The sequence below is a fragment of the Dermacentor albipictus genome, chromosome 4 (assembly GCF_038994185.2).
Source record: "Dermacentor albipictus isolate Rhodes 1998 colony chromosome 4, USDA_Dalb.pri_finalv2, whole genome shotgun sequence".
NCBI lineage: Eukaryota > Metazoa > Arthropoda > Arachnida > Ixodida > Ixodidae > Dermacentor > Dermacentor albipictus.
The window spans coordinates 148,815,249-148,828,274 of NC_091824.1; the positions used below are offsets into that span (position 1 = coordinate 148,815,249).

The following is a 13,026-nucleotide window of genomic DNA, read 5'->3' on the forward strand; positions in this document are numbered from 1 at the left end:
GAATAACCCAGGCCGTGCGGTAGCAGAAAAGTGGGGAGCAACACGGGGTGATCAGCGTTTCCCGGAATTTCTCAAAATTGCCTGTTGCAGATAACATAATTCTGATCCTTGAGCTGGATTATTCGGCGGCGGACATTACTTGCACGAGAAATTGAAACAGATATTCAACTAAATTTCTTAGAAATTAGTAATTAACTTCTTAATTGCCCTACGGACCATGTTGCAATTTACGAATTGTAGCCGGTGAGTTGGCAAGGCGTAGCCACTTAGAGTTAATTTCCAGAACGGCACCACTTTGTAGATATGCGCCATCAAACTCGCCGTAAAAATGCGCTGTTGTTCCACTTACTTTTTTAACAATACGCTATTTTATGCATTGAAGCATAACAGTTATTGGAACGCCCATGTATTTCGTCCCATACTTTGAGAAATAATATTTCGGAACTTGTATCATGCTGGAGGTTCATTTCAGGTGGATATGTCCTGCAAGCTCACCGGCTACGATTCGTAAATTGCAATATGTGCCGTAAAGTAGTTAATTAGAAAATTAACTTGTGATCTTTCGTTAACTAGTTGAATAAGTGTTTCTAGTTCTAGCGCTAATAATATCCGCCTCTTCGCATAATCCAGCTCACAAAACAAGAATTATACTGTCTGTCACAGGCGATATTTAAATATTCTCGAGAACTTAAACATGATCCCCCTGTATACAACAAAACAATTTGTGCTCAGCACCACTGTACTTATTGCAGGTGATAAACAACATAATATACCACGACCTCGGCATTCTAGAAGAGCGCTGTCGAGAGAAATCCGCGTTGCTGCGGAAGGAACGAATACGACTCATAAAGGACTCAGTCAAGAACACGACGGGCAAGGAAATCAAGCTTGACGGCGGTAAGTGAGCCGTTGCGGTGCACAGGAGCCGGTGGTCCAGCGCCGGATATATTATGGATCGAGAAATAAGGACCACCTTAAAATAGGCACAAAAGCAGCAGTCGCGAAGATGTAGAGAATCACGTACGCGTCGTTTATAGATTGCTGCTTTAGATAAAGACGTATGACGCCGTAAAATAACACAACTAAATACGTTATATAGCCCCACTGATAGGTATTTCAATGAAGTGTCGCAGCTATGACATCGCCAAAGGCTGTTCCGAGTCATACTTCTCCGCGCACTACAATCACTTTGCCGGCTACTACGCTTCTCTGTTGTACTCTGAAAAGCGTATTAGAGTAGCTCGCTTGTACAGAGAAAAAAGAAAATAAGAAAAGTGGGGCCGCAGGCGATGGAAGCATACAAATATAGGAAGCTTGAAAGCGCCTTAGCAGATGGAAGGCTCCAAAATTTTTTTTTTGTGAACTGGGCATCCATACGTGCATTCAGAACACGACGAACATGTAGCAGAGACACATGCTACGTTGTGCTGCGCAACAGTCACGGCGGTGGGTTCCGGGAGCCTAGAGTTCGGGCATCAATGGCGAAAAAAGCTTCAGACATTCCATTCACGGATAATCACATACCGCAAGTTGCGTTCATTGAGATTTCGCTGGAATCAGCACTGGTTTCCAGCTTTGAGTTTCATTTGCAATATGCCCTTCTTCCAGCCGACTACAACTTGGACGCTGATACGGACACACTTCAAGATGACGACACTGCGCAGCTGTTTTACGCCGAGAGAGCGCTGAGCAGGGTGCGTACCTTTCCATTCCGTTCTTCGACTGGTGTAGTTATCACCGTTCGGGTTACCACAGTGGCTTTCTTTTAAAGAGAGCAACGCAAACGGTAATGCGTCGCAAACCGAAAGTGAATTTCTAATGCACGCTCTTTAAGTCGTATACATAGATCGAGGCGATAAAGTAATTAAAGAGTTAGTTGATTCACTACTAATTACTGTGTTATTAAGAACAAGACATACTGGATTTTCTTCAAGAGGGTGCTAACAACACGAATTCTTTTCCATTCACACAGAAAGTTCCGCTTCCTTTTCTTCTAATTGCTCCGTCTTAGCTGGGACTACGCCGTTTAGGTGCTACACCAATCCATGTGTGTCTGTTGGTGTCCCACAATAGGTGTTCTTATCAAAGTATACAACATGACTGTATTTAACTAATTTCTTCGTTCTTTTTTCCATTCGTTGTTGTGCCTGAGTTTTCTTTCTCTTATTTTTGTAAAGCGTTACCATAACGCACGTGTCAGCATTTTCTTTCCTTAGTTTAACTACAATATTCTAGCACGCTGACTCTAAAGTAATCAATTTTCTTTGCTTCTTTCACCATTTCTCGCGCAGGCACTCGTAACAAGATGCCCCGTGCTACTGCCCAGGTGCTATGTTCTTTAATGACAGCCGCATAGAGAATAAAATATTAGTGCTATCCTAGCTGTGCATATAAAACCATATGATCGGATATATACTGTCTCTGCCAAGTCACCAGTTTGTTGTCGTCGCTGCCGTGATAGCGATGAAGTATTCACGCGATGCTAAACATTATCTTATGCGCCTAGCTTCGCCTTCACTGCGCGCCTTATGAAAGTTTGGAGACAAACAGAGGAAATACTTCACTGCAGCGCAGTTTATTTCGCGGTTTTGTTCCCACAGAGCTCAATCGTGACACCAGACACTGGCCGGACAACGCTTCCAACGCCGGTGCCAATGTCCGATCTCGCTCCCCTGCCTCCCACGGAAAAGATATTCGGTAGGTTAGAGCATAGCGCATTCGTCCATTACCCGCTCGAAATATATGCCATTATACGACCTACAAGAGGCGCCACGGCAGCCGTACACCGAGCTTTGTTCATGATAAACGCAGGGCGCCCTTCCAAATTGCATGAGTGAACCTATCTGCTTTGCAGAAATGAATGTCTGATGCCCGCAAAGAACATTGCTCTCGTTACTTTGGGATAGATAAAGTATAAGAGTATAAAAGTAGATTAGGTACCTTTTTGGAAGAAAAGTATACATTGTAAGTAGAGCCCCACAAGATATTGGTGCAGTTTTGTGATGCTTCCACCAAAGCTGTTGATGATGCATGCTGTGGTAAAGTCATACAAACGGAAAAGCGCAAGTGGGTCCTTGGCTCTGTTTTACTTTTACAGGCAACGAAGAGTTGGAAACCACCATTTTGAGTGACGCAGTGAACAAGTAATCAGGAGCAATGCGCCCCTGAGATTAACCTGAATTTGAATGCAGATACTGAGCCCTGATAAATCCTACTTAGTTAAACTTTAGAGACAACGACAGCTCTCTCCCGAACCATCATTGTTCGTCCTTTGTATACACGTTATGCTGTTTCTGTTCTTGCTTACTCTAGCAACCCATTCTTAATTCTCCTCGCCCAACTAGGTAAAGTGGCAGAGCTGCGTTACCAGCACAACGAGCAAATGAAGGTGCTCAAGAGAGTACAAGAGCTCCGCCAGACAAGACTGAGCAAAGCGCTTCAGCGAAAGCTCGAAGCACGTCGCCACCGGAAAAGCACAACGTCGCACGCTCGAGAGGAATGACGAATGCTGAACCCTACTGTTGTAAAGTTGCTGGTGAAGGTAAAGAGAGGTCGAGATTTTTGTTCACTTTGTGACGTTGTTTATTTCTCCTTTTGTGTGTGTGTGTTATGTGAATTATGTTGTGAAACGCCGACAAAAACACAGAGATAGTTACCTCTTACAATAGAGAGTTGTAGCGTACCAAGAGAAGGGGTTTAAACGTGTAATGTTAGCAATAACTCGACGTGAATATCACACAACTGTGCAAGTGCAGAAAACTGCAGAGATTCTTTGTACGCACAGCGGCGCCCTTACCGCACTGCATGTCGCAGTGGTATGACTCTCATATACGGGAGAGAAGGAAATATAAGAAAGGCGGCAAAGTTAACGTGTACAACTTCTATCATGGATGGCATGGGATAATGGCTGAAAAAAGTAAAATACCCAAGACGTACGAGTTGATAGGCATTGAAGTTGCAGATATGAGCTACGAGGGGCGTTCCGAAAGCAAGGTTCGTCATTTCTCCTTTTTTTAAAAGGTGGTACACCAGGCGAAACAAACGATCGCAATAAGAATCCACGCCCGTTGTTGGTTCAACGAAGAAAAGAGCGTCAGCGGAGGAGGAATGACGCATGCGCAAAGCGCTGCAGAAGAGAGAATAGCAGCAGACCAGCGTGCCCGAGGTTATTCGAGTACAAATCACGATGACAGACAGACGTGTGCTGACAACATGATCGCCAACAGAATTGCGTGCTGTTATCCGGTATGAATGGCCACCTTCGCTGCATTGAAAGCCGCACTCTCGGGACGTCCGTTCCAAAACAATGCTGAGGTGGAGCAGGCTGCGCGACAATTTCTTGCATCCCAGGCCAGTGATTTACCATAGTGATATTTTTTTTTTTCAAACTAATTGCATGCTACGGCAAATGTCTCAATGTCGATGGCGACTATGTGGAAAAATAGTCTAAGGTGTATAGTTCATGATGCCATATGGTGTATATGGTGTTTTTTTTTAAATAAAGCTTCCGTAAAAAAAGAAAACGATGAAACTTTCAGAACGTCCCTCGTATATACAAGTTCAGTGTTGTGCAACCTTTGTTACAGTGGTAACCAAGCCCGCTTGACCACCGCAGCATCGCAGCAGCCATGTTGTGAGAGAGAAGAAAAAAGAGGTTTTAAAATTTTGGCAATATATTAAGGTGGTGCTCCTTTCTACTATTTACGGGCTTGCAAGGTGCACTTCCAAACGCAATAAAAAGAAAAAATTGTCATCCACCCAAGCGTAGCAAGAAGCTACAAAGGAAACCCGTACGGGTTTCTCAAAAAGAAAGTTTCCCAGTTGAAGAAAAATTCATCTTTGTCCGGAGATCAAACCCGGGACTAAGGAGTTTCACGGCGGCCATTCTACCCCATGACCTAACCGGGAGGCTAGCAGATTGCGGAGCGAGGGCCAATTAATCGACAACTCGAAGCACAAGGTCATTGAATATGGCAAATCAGTTTTGCGGAAGCCCGCAAGGTAATGCTTCAGAACACTGTGTTGAATGATTATGGAATTGCTCCATGGACTTCCATGGATTATGGAACACCATTGAGGATGTGTCACAGCAAGCTCAAACGTATTGTATGTCTGTTGTTTATTTAAAAGCTCTGAACGATTGAGAACTTTAAAAGCTAAAGCGTCGCCGACAAACGCAGGATAAAACAAAGTCGATAAGCTTGAGCAGGTCTGAAAACTGCAACTCGCATTTCTTGCAAATATTGCACGCGATGCTCTGAAGAAAAAAAAATTTTTTTTTCATTTCAGTCCTGGGCATATATGGCTGACCCGACAGTACCGAAAGAAGTTTAGAAACCTTTTACTGGCGTCCAGAGCGGTCTGTAATTTTATTTGCAACGTTAGGCTATGAATTCTCCGGCAAACAGGTGATGCGCTCCGCGCGTGAGCACGGCAGTGCTGAGGGAAAGCATGCTTTAAAGGCACATTAAAAGGCAACTGCCACAAAATTTTGGACCACGTAAGAGGCATAGTTCCAGATTGTGCAGATGTACAGCAGCTTCCGTGCGAAGTTTTGTATTAATGTGATAGCGTTAAGGGCCCCGTGTTGCAGAAACTCCGGCGTCGGCACCTAGCTTCGTACTTCGCTTTGGCAAAAAGAATTTCGAACCAAATTCCGAACCACGCATACCCAACCACTCTTCTACCACCAAAGTTGCTCATACCTTGTCTGTCATTCTTTACAAAGTTATTCCTCTGTATTTTAACTACGGCAGCCAACAAACAAATGTAAATAAAAAACATAAAACAACAACACACAAAAAAATACCGACAGCGCATGTTATGTTAGCTTTATGTTGTCTTAATATGTTCCTTTATGTTAGCTCTTCTCAGACTGACATATTAAAAGTGCGAAACAATAACAGAAAATAGCCCCACACAAGAGGCCGCGTTTCTACCAGAAAGCTTGCCTTCGTGCATAGCGTTCGCCGCCAGCGTTTCCCAGTAAACGTTACGGTTACATAAGCTTCAGTTGCCGGGAAGCATGAAAAACAGTAAGGGGTGTTTGAATGCTATCGCGTTCCACCCTTAAAGGCGAGCTTATGCGTCCTTCAAATTTTTTCTAATACAAGTTGATGCACTAAGGGCTCGCAAGAATAGACGTTCTTGATACCGAAACTTTAAAATGGCGCCATTACCACTCGCCAGAAGCGACGTACAAACCGAGAACGCGCGGCTCTTCGGCATGACCGGAGACGAAGACAAACGGATTATACGACATCCGTGCATTTAGAGCCTCGCGCAACGGTGTATATATATATATATATATATATATATATATATATATATATATATATATATATATATATATATTTATATATATATATGGGGGCTTACGTGCCAAAACCATAATTTCTTATAAGGCACGTCGTAATAAGGGACTCCAGATTAATTTTGACCACCTGGGCTCTTTAAGGTGCACTTAAACCTAAATACACGAGCGTTTTTGTATTTCACCCCCATCGAAACACGGATGCCGCGGCCGAATTGGAAACTGCTATCTAGAGCTCAAGAGCGTGATTTCATACAGCTAAGCTACCACGGCAAGGAAAAAGATAAAGATACACAAATAAAAATTTTAAACCACAATTGAAAAAAGAATAGAAATACATGCCTATGCACAAAAATACGTAAGCTGATTTGCGCACAGATATGTCTCGCCACTACTGGCGGCAGTGATACATAGACTGGTTACTAGCGTAGCGCAAATGAACCTAAAATGCACGGCCATGTATAACAAACACGGCAGATGTGTGCCTCGGGACGATGATCAGATTGATCCCGAGAGACTGCTTGCATCGCGTTTTCTTCCAGATGACGAAAAAATTACCACAGGTGTTGAAACACGCCAGTCTACATTTAAACCTTCACCAAGACCAAGCAACTTGCACAGAGTGATACATATCTCGTTGATAAACGGAAAATGAGACATCCACCCAAACGTCCACCCAAACCATACGGGTTCCTCGAAATAAAAGCTTCGCAGTTGAAGAAAAATTTGTCCTGGTCCGGGACTCGAACCCGGGACCACCACCTTTCCGGGGCAGCCGCTCTACCATTTTAGCTCACCAGGCGGCTACCAGATGGCAGGTGAAGTCGAATTTATCAACAACTCAGAAGCAAAGGCTTTACAGTTTACTGTGCGCTCTTCTTACCTCTAGTAGAGAAGCTTGAGGGAGGCAAAATTACATAATGGTTCCCTCCACTTCCCTAGCAGATTTCAAAACAAAACGAATTGCTTCCTTTAAGAGAACGCAAAGTAATGAACACACTTGTAATGTCCTTCTGGATCTTGCCGTTTCCTGTGCTGTTGGCTCCTACCGTGAGGGAAACCGACTACTCCAATGAGAGATCAGCTGTTGTAAAGTCGAACACCTTTACATATAATGAAGCACCTGGGACCCACAATGTCTTTTGTCATACAGGTTATTTCATTGTAAGGATATGTACACAGTGACAGTTGCAAATGTTCTTTAATGGACGTCACTCAACGAAACACATGACAGCAGCTGACCTTATGCCATTGAGGTTGATGGAATGTTCCACAGCTTTGTTGTGGTGTTGATTGGCGTTCATCATGTGTCCAGCAGTTCAATGCTGGTTATGGAGCATGTTTGTAATTAAGTAACAAAACATCCATTAAGGTTGCCAGATTCCTTCGTTGCAGTGGTACTTGCTGTAGAGGCATTCATAATAGATATGAAAAATAGCAATTCAGTCGGGACACAAAGAATATGTCATTATACGTGCGATATAATTGTAGAGGCGCTTGTTGTAGAGGCTTTTACTGTACGCCCATCATCATCATCTATGCAGTCACTGTAGCTAGTGAACGTACATTAGTAGTGTTGTTGCCTGACAGGAGATGCCTGAATGCAGAGACATTTTTTTTTTCCTCTAGTGCAACATTTCTGCATTGTTATTGTACTACTGATAATTTGTGCAACTTTGATGTCGAGTAGTTGGGGAGGTGGAGCAAGTCGAGCATAATTTGCAGTCTCCCCCCCCCTCTTTACCCATTTCTCAAACTGTGATCGTAGTTTGCAAGATTTTTGCGGAGGGTCAAATACAAAAGGCTGCCCTTCTTCACCACCTCAGCACTTTCCCTTCAAGAATCACTTGATTGATATAAAGGTTCAATGTGCTGCTTGGCCCAATTCCTAACTCTCTTTGTGATACTAACCAAAGTTAATACCAACGACAGGTCGCGAGGATGCTGAAGACTGAAACATATGGGAAGAAGGAATAGTGACCTCTTCAGACCCGCCTGTTTGTGAGTGCCCCCAAGTACAATACAAATGCACTTAGTGTGGGCGCAGCCAAATGTGTGGTGGCCCAACAATTCAATGACATGACACAATGTGTTTTCCTCACCAATTCTGTATGCATACTACAAAAATACAAATGAAATGTCAATTTGACCCAACTCACAATGCAAAATTACTTTGCTAAATTGGAAGGACTCATGGTCCTTTCTGGAAGCATTCCAGAAAAATTTTAAAGCTGTTATATAGAAAACATTTTAGCTAACTTATGATTTATATGCATTTGCGCTCACTTCAAACTTGGAAATCAAATGTTTGTTGTGGCACTTAAGGGCCACATTAAACAGCATATAGAGCAATGGATGGGTTTGGGTTGAAGCGACTTGGCTTCTTGGTTGCTTTCGGAAGCAGTCCTTTACCAAAAACAGGCACGTGCACAGCTGTTGGCATAGGAACAATATATGATCTATGAACTGAAACTATGGAATAAGACGAATTAGAAATGAAGTCCATGAAAGTATTTCCACAAACTTGGCGATAGCGGCAATCACCCTCGAGCATTGGACAGTTAACCTTAGCGCTAGCAAGGTGTACAGAACATGCATGTGCCACGTTGATCTGACGCAGACACGCCTTTGATCATAAGTGCCGCTGAATTAATAGCTATCAAGCCTTCGCCATGCATGCTCCAAGGTACGCCAAGCACTATGCGACCAGTGTGCCATCGTTACAGCTGTAGCGTCACATAGCAGTGGTTGCGTATAGATAGTTGTGGTAAACAATAGACAAGATTTTGGTAATCTCCACAGGGCTTACCTGAAAGCTCAGTCACACACAGCTCAGCCTAATAAAGAGAGGCAATCCTGCACCACATTCTTGAAGATGAGGACCTAGCCTGGGTTGACCCAAGTACAGAAATGATTTCACCAAGCCTTGCTTAGAACCACCCCTCAGGCTAGGTGAATAAACGCAGTCCGCAGATAGCATACGCTGCTGTGAACATCTCAGCCAAATTGTGCAGTCGTACACAACGCGTAGAGAACACAAGTGGAGCGCGAAGTCAACTTTTTCTCAAATGCTCCCTCTTCAACAGAGGCCTGCTCCTCATTCTTTTCAGGCTGCTTTCTTTCGTAATATAGCAAATTCCCATAGGCAACTGCTATTGGCCAGAAGGTGACGTCAATCAAGAAGGGTGTTTGGATCAGTGCACTTCGTCCTACTGTGTATACCTTTTCACAAAGTTTAATAAACACGCTGAAATAAGCAAAAATTTACTTCCAAATTTCGATAAGAATTGCATACTTTTGGAAGAAGCTGTCTATCATCTACTCATGCTTAGCTGCATCCGCGCGTGTAGGAAGTAAACTTTTGCCACCCTGCTTATCAGTGTCCCAGTGTTGGGTGTAGCTAATTTAGACTAATTTTGAACACTCAGCTAGCTTCGAACCATGTGAAACTTGTCAGACTACACGTACACTTGCCAGTGCATACTCACTCCTAGCCGCTCATGGCTACACATCATGGCAGAATTCAATACGTATTGAGCTATTGATGATGCTTAAAAATGCACATGTCGGATGTGGCTACTATCCGTCAGTTAAGTTGGTGCAGGATAAAGCCGGTCCGAACCACGTAGCATGGCCAGAGTGAAGCATACGAGTGCAAGTGCGCACTCAAGCTTTGTCGTGCACAAAACAAACACTGTGCATACGCACTACAGGTGTATGTAGCTGCGCTCTGCAACGCAGCGTAGATACTGCGGCCACCGCGTGGCGCCGCAAGAAGTCCGCTGGCTGAGTGCACTGCGGCTCACTGAGGGCTAACGCATTTGTCATGACAAAGGTGCCAAAATCAGAAACAGAGGGGCATATGTGAACATCCAAAATTAAATTTGAACTGTGTGCCACAGTGACGTTCAGTAGGCAGAGCCTTGTGGGCCCACCACGCTCCATCATACAAGGCATTGAAGAAGGATTGAAAGCATCGCGAAAGGGATCATATGCAACCTTTGATTGCCAGTAACTCCGCTTCTGTTAAACGCACCCATGTACTTTTAGCGGCAAAGTATTTCTGAAATAGTATATTTTAACTTCAACGGCCCCTTTAATAGAAAGCGTACTCTGCAGTCCTACTATGCAAGTCATCATCATCATCACCAGCCTGGTTACGCCCACTGCAGGGCAAAGGCCTCTCCCATACTTCTCCAACAACCCCGGTCATGTACTAATTGTGGCCATGTCATCCCTGCAAATTTCTTAATCTCATCCGCCCACCTAGCTTTCTGCTGCCCTCTGCTACGCTTCCCCTCCCTTGGAATCCAGTCCGTAACCCTTAATGACTATCGGTTATCTTCCCTCCTCATTACATGTCTTGCCCATGCCCATTTTTTTTTCTTGATTTCGCAGGCAAGGGGGGTGCGGAGTGAGGGGGTAAGTTGACGCACAACTCGATTTCTGGCAGGCATCTCGGCCGTGGCTGCAAGCGCGGCATACAGCCATGTGCGTGCAGTGCAATGTGCCGCATGCGCAAAGAGTGGGCGTGCCAAGACGGCATGGCTTCATGTAAGCTGTCTTACCTTGCGTTTAGTATTGCAGGTGGCATAATCTCGAGCTTCGGTGACCAGTTAGAGCAAGAGGCAATGGACGCATTCGCTCCCCACTGTCGGTGCTTTTCCTGATAATGTCCCAGTGAGGGCGACGCTATCAGCCATGGGGGCGGAGTACACGCAAAAGCTTGGCTGGCTTCGCTTAATTCGTACCACCGGAAGAGATTGTCGATGTACGTGGCATGAAGCTGTATCATTTGTCGCCGACTCCCAACTTTATCAAAATGAATTGTTTTCTCATTCAAATTTGCCTTCTTCAATCGCCCGATAATTAAGAAAATTCTGTGGTCTCTTTCCGTGTAAGAAAAATAGATTGGTGACTGTAGTTATTTGCACAAAAGGTCAAATTTCAATAGAACAAAATTTCCATATAACGAAGCAAATTGCCAATTTTACCTACCGTATTTTCGTGATTCTAAGCACCCCCCTCTATTTTCGCGAAAGAATTGGGGAAAAAAGTTTGCATGCGAATCTAAGCACCCCACCTATTTGTTAGGACGTGCGCGTGGCCAAGGCCGCAGGGCGCTTGCTCACTCTGTCATCGAGCCGGAGCTGTCGGAGTCCCGAGGTGGCACGGCGTCCGCGGCGCGAGTACGCCGTACAGCCTGACTGTATACGGATGTATGGCAAAAGCTACAGAAAGCGTCCCCATCAACCATTGCAAAGAGGATTTCGGACGCTTGGAAGCGGGTCCAAGTGGACGTTGTGGCCAAATCATTCAAGAACTGCTCGATCACAAACCACTTTGACGAAACGGAAGACGACCTGCTGTGGGATACCGAGAGTGGCGGTTCAAGCGGTGCGACGAACTCGAGTGGCAGTGATAGTAACTGAGCATCCGACACAAGCGGTGGGTTCACTGTGTGCACCGATTTTTCTTTTGAATGCTTGCAAAATAAAATGTTATTTCTCGCACCCGTGTCGTCGTGATGTCGCAGCGAAAAGAGGGAGGGGGGGGGGGTCATTCTAGATTTCTTGAATCTAAGCACCCCCCCTCACTTTGGGCATTGCGATCGTGAAAAAAAGGGGGTGCTTAGAATCAAGTAAATACGGTACTTCGTTAAATTGAGGTTTAACAGTATATGCTCATAATAAATATCAGGGGTATGCAAAGATTTGAAACATTAGAATAAGGAATTGAATTGACAAAAAAAAAAATCTCACTTAATCTCTTGGCTTCATTCGTCGAATGCTTCGTCAGGCTAATAGTGATACTAAACTTCTTGCATATACCACCGTACTTCGTTCAAAGATTGAGTATGCCTCATTTATATGGAACCCGCACCAAACGCATCTTATTAACAAATTAGAATCTTTTCAGAACAAGGCAGCGCGATTTATTACAGGTAACTATTCACAACATTCAAGTATCACCAAAATAAAACATGACCTAGGACTCATCCCATTGCAGACTAGAAGAAAGATATCTCGGCTAACATTCTTCCACCAGCTTTTTCATAACCCAAATATATTCTCTCAGGCACACATCTTACCAGCCAAAAGAAAATTCTCACGAATTGATCACGAATTTAAGGTCGAACAACCATTTGCACGTACTAACCTATTGCAGTTTTCGTGTCTGCACTTAGCCATTTCGGAATGGAATCATCTCCCAAGTAATATAGCTGAAATAACTGACCATATTATATTCAAACAAGCACTTAATGACACATTCGTGAATTAATAACATTAACATTTCTTCCTGCCTTTCTTCAGATGTCATATTATTGTTTGTATAATTTAATAATTATTGGCATATGATGTTGTCGAATTAGAACTGACGTAAAGGTTGTATAGCATGTACTACTTCATATAAGGATGGTCGACTTACAATGTATATTGTATATCATTTTATATTGTATATCAATTGTTCTGCCCCCCTATGTAATGCCCAAGCTGGGCCTTTAGGGTAAATAAATGAAAAAAAAAATGAATTTGTCCTGTTCGACGGTTCTCAAATGGAATAGTCAATATTTAAAAGCCTGAATATCTTTCAACCAGTTTTAAGTTTTAGAATACTTTTGTTTACTATAAACATTCAAACATGAAGTTGAAATAAAAATATGGCAAGTATTATCCTATCTGCAGTGTATAAAGCACACTAAATATAAAGCA

At 43.6% G+C, this 13,026-nt stretch overlaps 1 protein-coding gene across 1 annotated transcript in view; it reads left to right on the plus strand.

Moving 5' to 3' along the window:
* The window catches only part of synr (sayonara), a 40,360-nt gene that overhangs the window by 24,193 nt on the left and 3,141 nt on the right, over positions 1-13,026 (plus strand). The window contains exons 10-13 of the mRNA XM_065432183.1: positions 753-897; positions 1,609-1,694; positions 2,601-2,697; positions 3,345-3,541. Coding sequence (XP_065288255.1) covers positions 753-897; positions 1,609-1,694; positions 2,601-2,697; positions 3,345-3,502 — 486 coding nt within the window. The 3' untranslated portion in view covers positions 3,503-3,541. The remainder of the gene's footprint in view (positions 1-752; positions 898-1,608; positions 1,695-2,600; positions 2,698-3,344; positions 3,542-13,026) is intronic.